General features: G+C 33.1%; 1 protein-coding gene across 3 annotated transcripts; it reads right to left on the bottom strand.

Annotated features, from left to right (window-relative positions):
- Positions 1-538: 538 nt before the first annotated feature.
- On the bottom strand, positions 539-19284 carry LOC128990717 (protein quick-to-court-like). Of its 3 annotated transcripts, none has more exons than XM_054413250.1 (9): positions 19191-19284; positions 16155-16316; positions 12364-12621; positions 11588-11763; positions 10803-11027; positions 9549-10350; positions 8568-8666; positions 6537-6611; positions 539-2971 (listed from the first exon to the last, which is right to left on the bottom strand). In XM_054413250.1, exons 2-9 carry the CDS (start codon positions 16302-16304, stop codon positions 2768-2770), a joined length of 1989 nt encoding a protein of 662 aa, XP_054269225.1. In that variant the 5' UTR covers positions 16305-16316; positions 19191-19284; the 3' UTR covers positions 539-2767. The 3 variants fall into 3 exon arrangements, with proteins under 3 accessions (XP_054269225.1, XP_054269224.1, XP_054269226.1); XM_054413249.1 differs by having other exon boundaries at positions 16155-16305; positions 19191-19283; XM_054413251.1 differs by lacking the exon at positions 6537-6611 and having other exon boundaries at positions 16155-16305; positions 19191-19283.
- Positions 19285-21111: the final 1827 nt, after the last annotated feature.

The raw sequence follows: 21111 nt of genomic DNA on the forward strand, positions 1-21111 counted from the left end.
GAGTGAGTGAGGGCTTTGCCTTTTATATATATAGATTGTTTTGCAGTTGCTGTATAAAACTGTTTTAAATTTGCTACTCAATGAAACAATTCCCATGTTTCTAAGTTGCTTGGTTATTTGTTTATATAATCTTAAAATGTGTCCAATAATTTATGACCACCCTGTGGAACAAGCACTCTATACTTGCTGAACCCAGCAAATTGACTTAAAGATACCAGTAGTATGAGTTTTAAAACCCCTAATGAGGTACCAGTTTTATGAAACCAACATTAAACATAAAACAGTCAATCTTTAAAATTGTTGTCAGATGGAAATGTTTAATAATGAACAAATAAATGACACAATGTGATGATTCAATTCTTTAGATGTATGTGTCTGATTAATTTGATTAAGATACAGATTTTGTTGATTTTAATCACTGAAAATCTCAATGATGCACAAAGATACTAAGAGAAGGATAAATCCACCTCTATTTGTGTCATAGTGTTGGATTCCCAATTTCCCACTGCTAAAGATGGAGGTTGAAAATAAAAAAATCTTTGAAACAAGTAACAAATGATAATTTATTTAGTGTGATTACAATCACTGTTGCCTTGCAGGAGGAACTATTGCAAAAGTAGATCAGCTTTGGTTCAGGCTTACGTACACAAATAAAACTACAAATCACATAGCAGATGAAAGACTAACAATATACTATTTCAAAGATTAGTTGCAAAGTTTATTTTAGCATGCGACTAAGGTCTCTGCTTCGTGAAGCATTTCATGTAACCACATTTGCCACACTTGAACTTAATGCTATGACTTATGATCCTTATGTCTTGTAGACAAACACATTATTGAATGCAGTTAAAGTTATTAAGTTAAAGGACGCAAGACTTTCACACTCATTCAGCAGCTATGTTTTTAGAATCTTCCACAAAAAACTGTCTCCAATATTGCCACATAGCTTATTTAATTGTTTATTTCACTAAATCTACATTTTATTCTCAGGACATTTTATAAAATACAAGAGTAATGGAAACAGTTAAGGAAGGATAAATAAACAAATTGACTTTTTCTATTAGGGCGGAAAAGTAGCTTACTTAAAAACTACAACTTTCAAGAGAGATATGTAAGAGTATAATTTAAAACACAACTAAAAACTAATAATAAATGAGGCAAACCTTTTCTAAATTATTATAACTTATTAAATTCAATGTGTTGAACATTGAACAAATATCAAAATAAAGGCTTATAAACTGATTATATTTTATGTGGACAGATATGAAAATTTGTATTGTTTGAGTGAATAGGGAATGTTTTTAGTGAAAAAAATGTTTTAAAGACAATGTAAAAATGTGTCAAGAGAGAGTTTTGCTAAAAGAACACAAATTAAGGTTGGCACATTTAGTAAAACATAAAAAAATTACATCTAACCCGGGAAGGTATGAATTGAATGTTTTGAATTGGAAAATACTTTCAAGAAGCAATGTCGTTAGGATTTTGAACTGACTTGCAAAATTTAACACATTGGATTTACAATAGTCTTGCAAAACAGAGTTTGAATCCATAATTTCATACAACAAATTACCCTCTAAGATGTAAATTCTACTAAATGTCAATAAAATCTACCCAAAACTATTTTAGTCTTTTAATGACGATACCAAAATAATCGCAAATCTCCCAACCCGTATCCCTTCACCCGGTAAAAATTGAATAGCTAAATTGAACGCTTCCACTTTTAAGAGCTATTTACAAAAGTCTGCAACCAAATTTACTGACTAGCTTTACCTGTATTGCCTAAGACTAAAACTCTTAGTGCCTATTTACTTCTGTCTGAGACATTTTGTAATAATGTCATAATTTGTCAAGACCTCACTAGGATTAAATGCACTATATTACAATCACTTAAAAGCTCTACATTAATATCAATACATTTTAAATTGTGGTATATGAAACATTTGAACTAAAGCTAAATTATTATAGCTACTTTAAACTAAAGAAAAACACAATAATTAAATCTTATGTGATTGTTCTAAACTGCTGAAAATTAAGCTGTATTTTGTCATATTTTATGCTTGAAATAGTTTTAACTAAATTCAATTGCACAAATACTTCAAAGAAATTAAATATTCAATCTAAGCCATTACATCACTGCATTCACCTCTAATGATTGTTGGTAACATTTAAATTATCACAATAACTTACTCTAACAGTCTATAATACTGCAATGTACTTATCTGCACTAAATACTGCATAGCTTCTTATTAACTTATGTTTACAAAACATAACACACCGAACACAATTCACAAACAATTATGGATATGATGACAAAAAAACAACAAAAACACTTGTATGTGGAAAAACTCAGTGTCTTTTACTAAAAGTATTAAAATTGTGATGGGAAACGTGATAAAAACAACCTTGTCTTGGTTAAACCATGATGAAAATCTATTTAAAATGTAAAACAATAAGTTTGATCAAATTTGCAGCATAAAATACAACCTTTAAGCACCAATCGATATTAAGACACATTTTTAAAGTCTTCCGTTTACTGCTTGCGTAAAATCTGCGTTAAAAAACAATACACAAAAGTTACGATAAATTTTAACCAATATCGGACAGTTAAAATCATTTTAAATCAAACAAGGCAAGTATTTTTCAACTAATTACTAATTATGAACACACTTAAACATATAGTAAACTAAATATTGAACAAAGATACGATTACGTTATTGGTATGCTTAAACGTATTGAGGTATCTTAAATAGGTAAAGTGTTATATAAATTATCTCCAAAGAAAAGCTCGTTCGATATTCAATTTCTCATTGTCCGAGAAGCCGAGGATACTTTCGATGGCCGCAAGGTGGCCTGATGCGTTCTCCCGGTCTGTGAGGAAGTAGTAGAAAGCAGACTTAAGGAACTGTAGCGTCATTTCTGGGTCGTGTTTTGGCGCTTCCTTCCTACTTTCCAACAGTCTACGGTACATTGCCTGAAAAAAATACAATTTCCTTATCATACAGATACTCACTGAAACATACATAAAACAAATGTTTCGATTGTGTAAATTACATTTCATACCATAAGTATAAACCCAGAAACAATGCTTGTAAAAAGCTGAGTATTTTCACCAACTATTTAACATACTAACTAGTATTGTATCTTAGGTCTTAACAAAATCATTGTCTGAATATTACTTAGCTTGATCAAAGCTGAACAGAAATACCTATGGTGTTTCCTTTAAGTTACTTCTTTAAATTTAAGAAATATATTTCAGAGGATGGGCGAGACTGCATTTCAAGTTTTTTTTTGGATCGGCTTAAAAAATGTAGGACTATTTGAGCAAATTTAAATTCTTTGATCTCAAGTAATGATACATTTTTTCATTTTGAGGGAAAATCACAAAGAAATAACAACTAAAAGATAGTTAATAATCTAGCAGCATATTAAGAAGGTTAATAATATTTATAAAAAGATATAGTAGAGAAAAAAAATAAAAACAAAAAAAATATTTGAGTGTGAAAGTTATGTGGATAGTTATGGTGACTGCATTGACATCATAATCTACCCTTTTCAAGTTTATCATATCAAAATTCACTGTTGCAATAGGCCTAACATTGTAAAGTTAAGTTTCTGTCTCAAGTTAATTAAATCTCTTTTCAATGTGTGAAAAACCATCAATACAAATTCCCTAAAAGTTAAAAGATTTATTAATAATTTATCTGTAATAATATTTCAAATTGAATTGAGGATTATAGATTGCAACACTCCTCAGAAAGCCTGAAGTCAATACTTGAGGTTTTGTTCAGTAGTTTTTCATGTCAAAAGATTGAATTAAATCCTCCAAGAGGAAACTGCAAAAATCTACTTCCTAAGTGAAAGTAAATATTTACAAGTGAACGAGAAAGTAACCATAGATAGGATAGTAACTATTATTCGAGAGACACCAATAAAGAAACAAGGGTGATATAATGTATAGAAACATTCAAAAATGAAAATAAGTAGAAAATGAAAAGCCAAATATAAGTAGAAATAGTAACAATAAATTGCTCAAACTTGTATCAGGACATGCTGGAAATTACATATAATTTCTGGTAATTTAAACATGCAGTATTCAATAACTGCACAATGCAATAAAAACAAATAATTAAGGTTTCCACAATTCTAGCAAAGCAAAAACTCCAGAACAATTTTATGCTACTCAAATGATCAAATTTGAATAGACCAGAAAACTATATTTTTGAAATCTTTAAAATCATATTATAGAGTACACATATTGAGAAATGTTATAAAAATTATAAAAATTAAGAATTAAGTAGGACATATTATTCAATAAAATACTTAGCTAAAAATGCTGGTAAAAAATTACACAATCAATTGTGATCAGGACAAAATTCAAACTAAATGGATGAATGGAATTTCTCTCAGGCCTCTTTGTTATTTCAAATCAATTTAACACTTAAGTGAAAAATTTAAAAATATTTGTAAAGAGTTTAAAACTGCGATAAAATAGGTTAAGTCATAAGGTATTGATGAATATAAGCTGAAAGTAAGAATTATTAAGTTATATAGCATTCAGGAACAATTATGTGCTTGTCTGTACACTGTGTTTTGGAGCAGTCTACGAATGAAAGGAGTTTAAGTTTAGTTTACAAGCGAGAAGCAGTGTAGGGTAGTTGACTGGGGTCCACAAATAGATAAGATATTAGATCACAGGAAAAGTAGGCAGACGTTTTGTAAACACTTAAAATTTCACAACACAGGTTGAAGGAAAAGTCAAGATAACAAGTATGACAAATTACCATGACTCCTCGTCTAATCAAATGTTGAACATAGTTTACTATATTTTTCTTGGATATGCTTCCACCGTCACTTATTGTAGAATAGTGGTCTTCTGGAAGACCTTGTCAAAATCAATGAATCACTATCACTAACCGACGTTTTGGCCTCGATGTAGAGTGCCATCCTCAGTGCGGAGTCAACTCGCCAAGTGATAGTGATTTGTTGTTTTTGACACGGTCGTCACCAGAAGACCGTGATTCTACAACAGTTTACTATAGTGTAGACAAGCTGACGTGGATCCAAGCCTGTGTCCTAAGCTGACTATAGTTAACGGTGCTATGGCTACTCCCTTAATACTGCCGCTTGTCTTAACTGTCAATAATACAATGTATAAATAGTACTAGGGAGCCCAATGGTAACAAGTAATATTTTTTTATATACAATGCAATATTATTATATCTCTGAAAACTTCAGTTAAATTGATTCCGAATGTCACACGAAACTTCACATATTTTTATTTGCAACAAGAATGGGTTCTATAATTTGTAATATTATAAAAAACTACTTGTTGCTAATAGCCTTTGTAATTTCCTTTATTGCGAGTTTAGTCAATCAGCCGAAATAAGGGGATAGCAGCCACATCAGTTAACAATAGTTGGATCCACTTGAGCTTGTACACGACTATCTGAACACCCCTTATCACCTTCATGGCTGGTTTGTTTCAGTTTTACAAATGCAATTAATTGTGTTACTTTTAGGGCCCTTGTCCCAAATCATCCAACAATGGAATTTGTGTTTCTTATACAGTTTTTTTTTTAAATAAGATAGCTAAATTACAGTACTGTTTTCAAGTGTAAATGTCTGCCCACCAGTCCTGTATACGATTATCTTATCACCCATTCAGTAGGCAACCAATTTACTAAAAACACATTGTAAGAGGACGAGACATCATACATGAAGATGGCAAAAGTAATGGTCTATCTACAGTTTCTACACCTACAATAAACTAACGATTCAATGAACTAGATACCTTGGGACACCATAGAAAGTGATTCTTTTTTCTATTTGGTTAATGTGTTTAGCTTCAAGGCTTGGGCTATGTATGCATTTATAATCTCCGATCACTTTTGCCTTCAAATGCATCATGAATCCTCTTCTCACATCGTGTACAGTCAGAGGCTATTTTTTACATGATTTTAGCACTCCTAGAGCAAATCCAGATGTTCAACGTAATGTTTATAAATGTTGTAGTATAAAAATAAATAAAAGAGAAATACTGTGCTTTGTACATAAGCCATTAAAAAAAAATTCAAATCCTATTCCCTCTTGAGTTAAAAAATGATTAAATGCTAATATTATTGTTGAATATAATTTAATTGGCTGAATTCAGATTAATTGTAGGTACAAATTTTTGAAAATCCAGTTTCAGACAACTTGTTTTGACATAAATATATATTAAATAAAAAAAAAAAACTGTGTTTCCATAAATTATTTTTTTACAAATAGTTAATGAAACAAAAATCCTGAATGTCACTTTCGGTAATAATAAAGAAATACACTACACTTTTTCTCTGTTAAAACAATATTATATTTCCACAACTAAAAAAAAACACCAATCAAAATTTACCACACTGTCAAACATCTGGATTAGCCAAGGTTGGTACGAGGACGCTACCGCTACATTCACCGCAATGTGATCAGCAGCTTCAGTCCAGGGATACGAACATCTACATCCAACACCGACGGACCAGCATGCAGACAAGTCACATACAAACCTTCCGAACAAGCTGCCAAAGCGATATCGCCTCCTTGGCGGACAGTAAATTGTACGGAGAAACAAAATCCTTATCCTGACAATCATGTTAAATGGTTAATAACAACTGATCGTTACAAGATAAATATCACAGGTCAAATGAAGCATGCAATGGTTTTTTGGAAAAAGTGTTAAAACGTGTTGTTTTTATTAGTTGTGTTAATATGAGTAAGGAAAGTGTAAAGAAGAAAAAGATATCCTGATACTTTTCCTTGTGAGTGAATCAGAATGTTTAGAATACATTTTGTGACATCAGTTTTGATCAGAGGTGGCAACTGCTATTCAAACTCGTAAGAAAAACAGTATTTTTATGGGGTACTTTGTTATTTTCCGGAGACCACCCTTATACAGCGCGCTGTGACGGTTATGTTAGTTTTGGTTATCATAAATATGTGTGTAGGAATTTTGTTGTTTCTTTATGAATCAACGATACCAGATGAGTCATACTTTTACCTAATTCCCTCCAAGTATGCCAAGGTAACGAGTAAAGTCCTAAAACATATTTATGATAACCCAACCTAACATAACTGCCGCAGCGTGTTGTATACCTACTTGGCGGAGTACATGTGGCAGCTAGCAGCGCCGATGCATTCAACTCAATCCTCGCCGACATCGCTGCCTTCTGGAAGGCAGAACTTAAAGGCCGCTAATCGTAATCGTGTCAAGTTTGGACAGTAAGTCAATTAAAAGTATGTATTTTCCAATTATGTCATTATTTTTGGTCTCCGGTAAAAAAATTCCTCTAAAATAAGTGGCCTCCGGATAATACCAAAGTACCTTTTATGGTATACAGAAAAAGTATGGCCGATTTATGCTTTTTGTGTTTTTATTCTAAACTAAAACCCTTATGAAAATAATTATAAAGTCTAAAAGTAATTGACTTATATCGATCTTTGAGATAAGTAAAACGCCTGAGAGAAAAAATGGGTGTGGAAAACTATGAGGGAAAGTGATGAGCTTGAGATAATTTAGTGAAAAATACTTTACAATATGATTATACACTTTTAGAGGTATGCAAGCTCCAATTTTAGATCAAGGGGCATTTTTTTAGATGAGCTTCTTTGGTAGGTATACAGAAAAGTGTTGCTATGTCATATACAAAATTGATTTGTCAAAATGCATTACAAAATATACATTTTTTAACCTGGGTAGGGATTAATAAAGACGAGAGCACGCCCCGTGGTCGAAAATCGACCAAAAGTATGTTTTGTACAAACTTCTCTATTTTCACCCCACACTGTAAATAAAACATGTGATTGGAATGTCTTCCATTTGTTTTGATTTTCTGTTTATATTGTGTTGTTATTTCGTCATCACCATAACAACCCATAAGACCCATGTTAATTTTTTAAAATTTCAAATTCATTTTTTGTGCTTATTTTTGAGCCTATTTTAATTTATAAAGGGATTCTGCACACCTACAGGAAAATAGCTTTCTAACGGTATGCGTAGATTTTCCCTACGATACACACGAGCTGAGAAAAAAGGTTTTAAAGAAACATGCTTGCCTATTAATATATAGATAGATAGATTTAATTCAAGAAGAAAATTATATCTTCTCAAGAAAGAAATTAATAAATAAAAGTAATAAAGTAGGCTTGGCTTTAATTTTTAAGTACGTACAAGCATTATAAGAGGTGGCACTGAGTTTAAAACAAATGGCTAATTGAAAGCTATTGCTATCGTCAAAGAGAACTTGCCTCGATTTCTGACTTGGTAACTGTCAACTGATCACGTGAGCTTGTATTCTAGGCTTGACTCAGCTAAAGCTGCTTGCACACCTCTAAAACGTAATCTGATTTAAAAAATAAATGAATTTGTCTGTTTGAAATGTAATAGAAAACTTCTGTGAACTCATAGCATGCAATTGAGTCACTATTTTCAATTCTTTCAAAACATAAACTATGAATTCTTTCAGGCTAAACTTATGAGGGCCAAATAAAGGTTACGTCATGAGACTTGAGAATATCTAGGTTAGGTTGTTGAACATTACCTTTAAGTTGTCGAGTTCATCTTGTTTGATTCTCAACTTTTGCAGAAGATCAGGTACTAGAGAACTCTGGGAGTCGTCCTTGTGGACACTCTGAACATCCTGTTAACAATTTAAAATATTTCAATTACCAAATTGAATTGTTCAAAATAGTCTACTATAGAACCTGAATATTTTTGGTAGCTGAAACCCCTTAAAACACAGGGATTTTTAAATTAACTTGAATTTTCTAGCCCACTGGATACATGTACTGTACGGTACAAACCTCGATAGGTTTTAATTTATGAATTTTTGAAGTGTAGTCTAATGATGATAATAATAACCTTTTCTAATGTTAATGCCACTGACCAAAGAGAATTTACTGGCTGAATTGGCTTTTACAAAATATTTTATCAATGTTTATCTGAATACTTTTGTGTTCGAGCTTAATTACAAGAGTATAAAAATGAAATCTCTACAGTAAAGTTTGTTAACTTTAACAATGCAACAAAACGTCTAAGAAAAATCCACCATTTAACACGTTTGCTACCACAATAGCACAACATTTTTCATTCTTATAAACCAGCAACGCACATATGCGACAGCCTAGTCACATTAAAATAGACTGACGTCGCATATTTGCGTTACGTATGATAGTTGGCGTCATATGATGATTTACTATTGTAATAAAACGTTATTAGCCTACATTGATTTTTGATTTGTTTCATTATAAGCGTTGTACACTACAATTCAAGAAAAGGCATTTTTGTGCAATTAATTTTATTTTTTGACAATTTACCATTGTATCAAAACGTCATTATCCTATGTAGCATTTATATTTGTTCAATTATAAACTATTTTTGAAAAATCTATATGTTGGTCCGTGGCAATGACCGGGGCGGCGCATATATGCGACACTTGGTAGCGAATGTGTTAAAAGTAGGCTACTAATCAGTTCTGTTAATACAAAGCCAAAAATCAACCCCTAAATAAATATTTACTTACATCACTATCCAACATTTTTGCAGCCTGTATTCCTTTCTGGTAGAGTTGCACATAAATGTCTTTTTCTTTCTGCTGTTGCTCTTCCATCTGTCTGAATTTTTCTGCGTAAGCTTCAATTTGTTTTTTCAGTTCAGCATTTTCTGCCAAGACGTTGGTTTGGTCAGCTCGTTTGCTGCTCTCTGCCTCTATAGTCTCTTGTATAATTCCGTTGCACAAACTTTCTGTGTGAATAATGCCATCTACATGGTCTCCATTGAGATTATTGCAGTCTTTGTACATACTCTCCTGCATATTGGCCAATACCCTGGTCAATTCCTCCTGCTTGTTTCGTAACTGTATATTTTCTTCACTCAACTCTTGCATATTGGCCAATACTTTAGTTAATTCCTCGTGCTTATTTCTTAACTGTGTGTTTTCTCCACTCATCTCCTGCACTTTGACCAATAACCTAGCTAATTCCTCTTGCTGGTTTCCAAACTGTGTATTTTCTTCACTCTTCTCCTGCATATTGGCCAATACTTTGGTCAATTCCTCTTTCTTGTTATGTAACTGTGTATTTTCTTCCCTCAACTGGTCAAGATTCACCTTTGTCGCCACCAACTCTTCCTTGACATTATTCAAACTGGCTAATTCGGCGACCAAAAATTGTTTATCACAAGACAGAGTTTGGTTTAGGTTTTCTAGTTCCGTTATTCTCGCTACGTAATTGTGATTAGATCCGTTCTCGAGATTATCATTCAGTTTTTCAAGCTCGTGAAGTTTTTCTTTACAGTCTTCATAAAGGGGCCTCAGAGCGTAGTACCTAAACAATCATAAATATTATTGTCTATTCTTCTTTGAAACTAATAAATATTTTTCAACTTTTGTTTCAGAGACTTAATTTACTATAGGTTAACAAATTTGCTAAACCTAAACTACCATTACATCACTTTTTTCTTTTAAATCTAAATGTATATTATTAATAAGCCAGATGGCTGATGCCAGAATCCATAGAATAATATTGGAATGAAAAGCAGTGCTTGATAAAACAGTCTTTTCCACCCAAATGAAAAATGTCTTACCATAGGATAGCACTATACCATTCACCACTAAAACCACTGCTGCTAGAGTTGATTACAAGATATGTAAAAAAATGTATTTTATATTCAATCGTATTAGTTGTAGGCCTAACAAGACCTGCAAAATTTGTGAAAATTATGAGGAATGTCTAAAAACATAAATGGTGGTCAAGTAGTAAAATTTATCAACATTTACCTATCATTCACATCAGTTATACGCTGTAGAAGAGAGTCGACTTTGTCGTTGTGTTTCTCCTTCAATTCTCTAATCTCGTCTTGATGTTGCCGATGTAGAGATTCCAGGGTGGACTCCAGAGTCTTTATCTGATTGATGTAAGTCTGCAGATTTTGGGACGAGTTGAGATCTTCAAAATGTCCCGAGTCTGTCAACGACGGGATCAGAGGCGGCGAGGAAGAATACCTGTGAATCAGAATGTCTACTAATTTAACGAATCTTTCCACGTGAATACTAAAAGGCAAATACACAGATTTTAGTTTAAAATGTTTTAGTACAAATCTGACACTTACATATAGGACAATTTGGTAGTTTTTAAGTAAAATAAATATTCTCTCATAACATGGAACAAAAAGTTAAATGTAGGTATCCTCTTAGTCAGCAAGCAGTGGTGGGGCGGGAACTTGTGGGAACCGTTCCCAATCGGCTTTTTCCAACAAAACTAAATTGTAATAGGATTTTTGTTTTCTCTGAGACAATGGTAAGTGTTGCTGTACTGGAAAGTGTAGGAATACAGTTACACCACTGCTTGTGAATTTTAATAGTCACAACTTTTGCTAATCTTATCAAAGTGGGTGTGTGAGGGAATTCTCACTTCTTCAATGACAAAATATTTCAAGGCTTATAACATTTATACTAAAATGTTATCATTAGTAGCTACTTATGAATGCATCTCCACTCAGTAGATCTTGGTTGGAATGTTATAAGTTATTTTAACAACTGCACCAGCAAGGAAGGCAGCTTACCCAGGTGTCCGTGGTTGCTGAGCGTCTCCCCCTCCGCTACTTGGTTCCACCGCCACCTCCTCCCCCTCGCCACCACTGTCAGCCTTCAGTAGTTTCAACTCCAACACCTCCTTGGTCAGCCGCTGAATCTCTCTGTCTTTGTCTGCTAGCTCTTCTTGTGCCTCTTTCAACAGGTTCTATAAAGCACAGGGGAAATTTAAAATGAGTCAAGCAGGATTTAAATCTATCATGAGTTTTCTTACACAAAAAGTAAACAAAAGACACAATAATATTCTTCTTCAGTTTTTTTGACGATAACTCTAGATAGACTAATAATAAACTAATCAATATGAAAGGTGTGAGTTCATAATAATGCTATCAAATATTGCAAAAGCTTTGTATAGTTAATAATAACAAATTTACTATTCCATACTTTCTCAACATGTGTAAAGGCAGGGTTTAAGGCAAAGGAATTGGTCGATGGTCACCCAAGAGATAGTTTTTAAGCTATTTAAACATTGTTTTTTAGAAGAATTTTCAAGTAAATGCTGATACTGAATTTTATTCAACTGATTTTGTCCAACTAAAGCACAATAGTCTATTGATTAGAGGGAATCAAAGAGGACGTATGGAGTGGAGAAATCATAGCTTTTGCTAGATTTCAATTCTGGTATCTCAAATTCTAGAAATCAAGCACAGTGTAGAGACAAAGCCTGAAATTTCTTCTCAAACATTTTCCAACAAAGAAAGCTCAGTAGATAAGTAAACTTAAAGATCCACCAGCTAAATGCACCTACTCTGAGTTTGCGGATGGTGCGGTTGGTCCGCTGCGTAGGTGTGAGGTAGTCGTCAGTCTCCATGGAGTGAGGGGAGCAGTGGTACACGTAGCGTTTGCTGCGGCCGCTGTACGTGGTGCCGTTGCGTGCAAAGTGTGCATGATCACACTGAGACATATTGCTGCACACACTCGCCCCGCTGACACTGCTGAAGCTCTGCACGGAGGCAGCATCGTCCTCCAGGTCATGACTGAAGGACGTCGCAGTGTTAAGCGATTGCTACAATCAAACATTACTATAACAGTTGGATTTAATATATTCTATTTAATTATCTTTCATGAGTAAGATAACTTGTAAATTTTTTTATTTAAATTGATTTTAGAAGATTGCCATTTAAGTCTCTTTTAAGACAGTACAGTAGAACCTCTTTAATCCGAACCCCTGTAATCCGAACGTCCACTAATCCGAAGCCCTCATTGCTGTATACACAGAACAGTAGTTCTTCATTGGATACTGTATTTATAGGTATACGCACCGTAATTGTTTCTATTGTAATGTACCACAATATTTATTCCCTATGTTTACTACTGTATTAAATAAACATTGTATTTTACTTTATAAAGCATTTTTCACTTTTCCCTGGCAATTGTTATGTAAAAACAACAACATGTTCTGTGATCCGAACTATTCAATAGTCCGAACTACCCCCGGTCCCAATTAGTTCGGATTAAAGAGGTTCTACTGTAGTATATTTCATCACTATAGCCTCAAGAAAAGGTTTTTGATACAACATGTTTGACTAAAACATCTTTGCCACCTATCTACGCAGGAAACAGGCAGACTGAATAATCTTTTTCTGGATATTTTATCAGTAAGGGGATTTAGGATTTTATATTTAAAATATGATAGGAATTACATGCCTTAAGATCCTATCTATTGAACCAATATGTATAAAAAACACATCTCCACTCTTTCCATCAGAACAAGGTTTATTAATCTATACTATTATAAAGAAGAGGTGGTGTCTGTGTGTGTGTTTGTATGAGCTAATCTAAAAAACTACTGAACCTACTGGTCTCAAATTGCACACAAATGAAGCTACAGCTCTGAGGATACATATAGAACTATTCCCGCTTCGATATTGACCTCGGGCTCTGTCCCATGGGCTTTCAAAATTCGGAGGTGAGAGATTAAAAAGTAAATATTGATTGATGGTATCCATGGTAACAAAGAACAAACCTAGAAAGTTAAAAAATGTAAACAAGCAGAACTAACTATCAAATGAATTTTGATTTCACAATTGCACACAGCTGGTTCAAATATTTATTTAAATACTGCACGAATATTAGAACAGAGAGGGTAAGGATCATATTTAAAATAATGATGTCACTAGCCTGAATGTAAACATTAGGCCTATTTAACATTTACTTAAATGGAGCTGTCAAACCATATGTAATTTCATTATAATAGGATTCTTTCAGTTACATCATTTGTTTATGTTTATAATCTATTGTAATGAGTCTGTTCTAACATTTGTGATATGTTGTAATAATATTTTACAGTGAATATTTCATTGTAAAAAGAAATCATTCATGGATATAGGAAATAATTAAGATTCTACAATCATTGCCGTATCAACCTAGGCCCTTATCCTGAGTTGTATGAAATTACAGTTTTAGATTTATTTTTGTGTAAACAGTAATTTAATATCTCTGCTGCAGCAAACCTATAGACTAGCGAGTTTCCATTTGCCTGATTGTAATTTTCCTAAAATATGTTAGAAAACTACACTATTTACAGGTTTGGAACTACAGTATTGTGATAGATTTTCGTTTAAAGTCCAAACTATTAATCAGGTTCTTTCATTATACCTTAAAATATATCATTATGGTTTTGTATACTAGGTAGCCTAAAATAAGTATTCACAGTATGAGTAAACAAAAAAGTACTAGACCTATTACTATTAGGCTAATACAGTTCAATTTCGTTTATAAAATAAATGGTAGGGAGTGAAACCATTTGGCATTTTCAAAGAACCAGCATTCATTTTTTCATACTGACCCCGTTGCAAGGCAAGGGTATAGCTGCTAGCAAATACGAATAGTAGCGCTGGTTGCAGTACCACCAGTCCGACTAGCAATAAAAAGCTGTGGTACACAATGAGACCTTTACTTTTTTCTATGGTTCAGGGGCAGTGGTAGAACATAAGAACCGCACTTTCTTAAACCATGTCCTCACCCATAACTGCAATAAGCATTTTATACTTATATCCCAACCCCGTACGAAGGACGGGTACTCTGCTAGTTCAATACAAATCTTAGATTAAAACAATATTTTGAAATTTGTACAAGAGTAATAGACATAGCCTATTTATTTATTTACACAATTATTTTGAGTAAAAGCGCAAGTTGTTTGAATAGTTACAGAAAATCTACAGGAAGTGAAATCAGAATGCAACTAACTGCAGAATTATCAGTAATCCACTTCTTAATTAGCATGTTTCTCCTCCTGCGTCCGGTTTATGAGGTTGGATGCCTTTGAATAATGAACGATCTATTCAACAGAGCATGAAAAATTCCGCAGCACTCTCCTTACTAGTGTGGCTTTTATAATTGAAACTGATTGGAATTTTATCCTATCAACCTCATAAATTAATGTTGACTATAGTACAAGATCAATAAAGAATTTAGGAATTTTATTTCTAACACATATTTAAATAGTTACCTAATTCAGGTTATTTCTTAGGTCGTAATATATTATATTAAATACCCAATTGATATAAGACAAAATTTAGATTTTAAGATTAATCAGTTTGAAAAGTTTCCTACAAGAAGAATGAATGCAGTAGTTTTCTATGAAGGGCTTTTTTTCATTCATTGTAAAAAAAGAAGACCAGTATCTTTTTCCAACTGTAAAAATACAGTTGCTGTAAAAATACAAAGGACTGATCCGACCATCAAAAACCAACAGTAAACCTAATTTGAATTGCAAATTAATCCAATTCACTTTTAAAAACTTCATCCTTGCCCACAGTTTACGAACAATGAACTTGTTTGAAGCGTTGCAAATTTGTGAATCTAAATTCCACTTGCAACAATAGGCTACATTGAAATGAAATAATATTTATTTCCCATTGATTTTATACATACATTGTATTTTTTTACTCACAAATAATACAGCAAAAGCAAACACGGATGAAAGTATATGACTTTTGTTCTCCACACAGCTTATGTAGCTAACAAAAGTCATATACTGTAGAAATAAAGTGAACAAAAATGTAAAAAAAAAACTCCTATAACCAAGGAAGAAGTGTGCAGTTACTCGAGTTGTGATAATTAATTATTAATTTATGGGAACTGGGAAGTCAAAAAATTTGTAAGGAAAATAAATTAAATAATTTGTGAAAAGTTTCCTAGATTTTTAAAATTTTGTCGTTCTTGGAACTTAATTTTCAGCGTTCGAGACTAAAAGGAATGATAAAAAACACTCGTTATATAAACTGAAGTAATTAATAAAAATCTGGTGAAAAATTGATGGTCAGTGAAGGTTGTGTATCAGTGATTATGTAGGCCTAGTGTATTGGCACTGGCAGGGCTACTAAAAAAGCCAAGGGCGTCAGATCATAAAGAGTTATTTTCATATTCCTTTCTCTGATTTAGACCATAGTTTAACCTTAAGTTTGTCATCAAATTAAGCTAGAAATTTTGCTCCTAATAAATTTAAGTCTACTACTATTAACTTATATTTGGAAAGAACTATTATCCTATTCACCAACAAAGATTTTGCTTTCTAAACTATAGAACACCACTTACTAAACTGCGGTGCCTGTTCAACACGGGTCTGTGGCTGGTATTGCTCCGATGTTCTTGAATGGGAGGGCAGCCGCCCAGCCGCATAGAGCCTGAGCGTCGAAGGGGAGACGGGCTCATCACTGGTATTCGACTTTCTGACTTACTGTTCATTCTGAAACGTACCTACCAACGCAATTGGATCTCTAGCACGGTATTTTAAGATAACTTTTCACTAAACCTTAGACCATTAAACATTAGTTCAGTTACATTGCAGTTAACCTTCCATCGGGCGCATCACAGAAGTTACCTCCGGGTCACTACATTTTTCGTTATAAAAAACCATCATTTTTGTTTGGCAGGGCTGTAGCCTGCCGCACCTCACGCACCTCTTTCAGGGATCGGTTTGGGCTACTCTTACCCCTTTCCCAGTTGTCAGTCGAACTTGGTGAGTGGTTCGCGTCACTACTGGAAGTAGCTTCCGTGAGCGCCCTATGATGTAACAGGTTTCCTGCAGCCTAGTTCCGTATGCGCCCTTGTGTTTGACTTTATTTTGTGATATTATAGAATGGATGAAGAAGAATAAATTGCATGATTGTTGGCTAGAGTTGAAGGGGAGGACAGGGAACAGCATTTAGTGGAAAGCCCTGCGGGTGAGTTACTTCAGGACCTTTTTTCTCGAGAAAAAGAGCTTTGACAAAATAGAAATGATTTTTTTCATAAGACCATAAGGGTTTTTATGTCATACAATAATGCAATTTTTGTCAAAGAGCTTTGACAAAATGAGTTGTCCTTGTAACAAATGATTTTTTTTGTTTGTGTTTTTATGTCATATACACTATACCGGTAGCAATTTTTTTCTAATTTTATACCGGATAGTAAGTTACTACTGTATCCAGGCCTATGTACAAAAAGTAAGTCTTTTTTATCCAAAGAACTTACGAATTCTTATTGTTTATAGGCTAACATTTTCTATTTTTTTGCGAATTTCCCATATAGGGAATTAAGCTATTACCGTAGGTCTCATGGTAAGACCTGGATCCAGGACCGATTTACTTTTTCGTTTTGATGTCCCCAGAGGCTAAAAACATCATCCGTTCAAATTCATAGGACTTTTACCTATATATTAATATAGGTAGGCTATATCCCTATGTGTCCGTTAGCATGATAAAGCAAAAGTGATCTGATTTTAATGAAATTTGGTACAAACGTGTAAACCTACATTTATACAAACAAGTTCGCCAACCAGCATGATCGGACCATGGGAACGTGGTTTTATGGGGGGATTTATGGGTTAAAAAATGAGTTTTTCTCATTTTTCACCCTCAAAACATTAAATTTCCCAATTTCTCTCTAGACCATTTTGAAAGGTTAAATAGCCAAATAATTTAGTATATTGAAGTGTTTTTGTATAGTTATTGGTTACGGAGAAAAAAATTTTAAATTTTAAATTTTGATGTTATTTTTATGGAGAATAAATAAACTGTTGTAGTTTGCTTCTTTATGAATATCTTTTGATCAAACTTGGCAAGTTTATTTATTATATATTTATACTAAGCTATTACCGTTTAATGTTTTACTAAAAGACACACTTTATTACCCTCCCTGTAGCAGCATACCTAGGTAGCCTACTCATTAAGCCTAATGATATTGAAATAGATTTAATTGAAAATTAAACCAGGCAAATGGAAATTCGCTTATTCAGGTTTACTGTGGCGGGGGTATATATACAACTTAATTAATAAACTTAGTGTAATAACTTATAAAAAAATGTTTTCCTACATTTTTATTGATAGCCTACCTATTAAAATGTTTTTTACTCGTCATTGTATAGTTTGTTTACTCCCGTAGGTAACTTTCATGAGCGTCCTTTGTTGTTTGCAAATACGGGGAAGGTAACTTAAAAAATGTTTTTTGTCCAAATGGTAATAGTATGGGATAAAATAAATAAATAGCAGCCTAAACTTATGCCAAATTTGATCAACATAACTTATAAACAAGCAAATACAAAAGTGTTCTTTTTTAAAAAAAATAATAACTTAACATAGTTGAATGTTTTAGGCCTACAGGGGTAGACTTTCATAAGTGGGGCCAAAAACAACCAAATGAAAATATCGTATAGATTATTTCATTCATTAGGGTACCTAACCTAACTAAGTTAAGTTATCCAAACTTGATACAACTTATTGAATGAAATAATCGATATATCGATCGATAAGTTTTTGATTCGGTTGTTTTTGGCCCAATTAAGTTATAAAAGTCTAGGCCTACCTATGTACCCGCCTACAGTATTTTTTAATTTTCTCTGTAGCCTTTAATCTTAAAACAACCCTTTAATGTACAAAATTCTTTCTTAAAATTACTCGAGTTAAAAGTTATCGTGTTCACAGACACATCCCTCTTGGGCCTTTGCCTACATATAAATTTGAACGAATAATGTTTTTAAATTAAATAGCCTTTGAGGACATTAAAACGTACAGTACACTTCCGTATCCGTCGTCAAAAACAAAAATGAAAGACTATTTCAAAACTCTTTATTTGAATGTAAGTAACTTCGGCCTAATAATAATTATTTACTAGGCTACGGTACCTAATGAGAATGTGGAAATTGTTACAGTCAAAAGAGAATTGAAGAATAAAACAATTTTTAGCAAAAAGAGCATTCTCATTATAGCCAAGGCCTAGTAACTTAGTAAATGTAGCCTAAATCTCTTGAAGACTAACTTAGGTATGGGTAAAATAAACTCTTCCATTGGAAGAATTATTAGACTAGGCTACTAATTTAAAAACAGACATGACTTTTAAAACTGAAAATTGTTCTTAATTAAAGACATCATTCTAAAATTAAAATTTAACAAAACTAGTGTGAATTTTTAAAAGTGAATGTGCAGTCAATAAATTGCATTAGTCCCCTATTGCTATTATAAACAAACCCCTTGACAGTGCTGTCTTTACTGTAAGTCTACCCTTATGAAAACATGACAGAAATTTCATTATTAATATGAACGTTTCTTGTGGTATATTCGTTAAAAAATGTATTCTTGGAAAAATGTAACTTACCTGATTACATAAATGTATGAACCTTATTGAAAAGAGATTTCGATTTCGCAAATAACTCTAGGTACACAACAAAACTAAAAATATTCTTATTTCCATGGTCTACTTTCCAAGTCCAAGCTGCCGTGGCACAGTTAATTTATCAGCTGACCTGGACAGGAGACAGGATAAAAACAAAAACAAAACACAACACAACAAAACTACTATACTCGGAAATATGGTCGACGCCTGATATATCAGTTATACTTTGTACGGGTTATTAGTAGCATACTATAGATAGTGTTTTAATTCTTCGGTAAACAAATCATTCGCAATTTATAAATTAAAAAGATGATTTAAAACCAAATGTGCATGTGCTCAATCGCATCCAAATTTCACTGAAATAATATGTACAGTTGTTGTCGTTGTTGACTCTGCATTTTTAACCACTTCCTTTACACTGCTTTGTTTGTAAGTAGGGTAAACCACTGGATAGTTGGTAAAGTGGCAACGCAAGAGAGAACATTGTAATAATTGCGTTGAAGAAAAAGGCCATAAAACATATCGATTATGGAAAATACGTCCAATTCGTACCAACTTAGTCTATAGTTACGTAAAAAGTACAGTAAAACCATAGATAAAACATACTCCCTTAGTAGATTTCTCATCCTTATGGAACAGCTGAAGACAAGTTTATTGTTAGTTCATGTACGGTTTATAGAGAGGTCGTGTTTTGTTTACAATTTGTTTCCCGTTATTACAGCCATTTAAAACCTCGTTTAACCAAATAATACGATCTAATCATAAACAATAACTTGTCCCCTAGTTATATAACCAAACAGTAAAGCACTAATCAAGAAATTAACCCTAAAATAATGGAAACAAAGTTTCATCGACACTAGCGCCTTTGTGTCACGTACATGAACTAGACACGAAAAACGTGCTTCAAAATTTACAATGGGATGAGAAGTCTACGTAAAACCTCAATAGAAGACCATCGATGACAAGTCACCCTAGATTACAAGTGTCATGTTCAAATCCCCTATGGAATTTAGTTTACCCCTAATCTAATCACACGTTGTAAAAAACCTCGATAGTAAGTCAACCTTGGTAAACATAAGTCTTATTTATCCTCATGAGAGTAATTCTTATCAAGGTTCTACCATATAAACAACACATCCCTGTCCCTGTCAGAAATGTCAAAGTTGAATTTGAAGTACACGCTTTGACTACCTATATAACAATTTCTACATTCACCTTTCATTAATATATTGGTGTGAAAATACCCACCAAATTGTGTGTTCCTACACTCATCACTCATCTCCATTCATACTGACTTGGCTACAAATACCTACTTTGTATGGTCGCCATTTAATTGAAAAGTATAAAAGAATAAAAAGTGTCGCTGTCATAAAGAATTTAGATGAAATTAAGGAGGAACGGAACTTTATCCAGCTGAGCAAATCTGACGTCACAAACCAAGGGGTAAAATTCCGGCCGTGAAAATTTGAGTTGCACAACATCAGTTTAATAAATTGGAGGTGGAACAAACGTATATTTTCAAGGTTGTGAATTTAATCAGAACACATCAAATTATAAAACCTAGAGTTTACGGGCCAGGATTTTACCCCCGGACTTTTACCCCCTTCATGAGATCAATGTAAAATGTACGGCCCGGATTTATACCCCCGGAATTTTACCCCCCGGATTTTTATCCCCCGGATTTTTACCCCTGGAATTTCACCTCCTGTGGTCATATATAGAAATTAGTGAGAATAATTAATTTTCTTCGAAATAAATTGTTTTTCACGGTCGTATAACAAATCGCTTAAGAAATTTTCACCCAATTATCATTCAAATGGGTACTCAGTTTGTTAACATACATATTGATTGATATAACAGTTGGTCCCAAAAGTCAAATTCCGAAACTCGAATATCATAATTC

The sequence above is a fragment of the Macrosteles quadrilineatus genome, unplaced genomic scaffold, assembly GCF_028750875.1.
Source record: "Macrosteles quadrilineatus isolate MER2022 unplaced genomic scaffold, UCM_ALF_1.0 Scaffold_3__2_contigs__length_128488019, whole genome shotgun sequence".
In the NCBI taxonomy this organism is placed as follows: Eukaryota; Metazoa; Arthropoda; class Insecta; order Hemiptera; family Cicadellidae; genus Macrosteles; species Macrosteles quadrilineatus.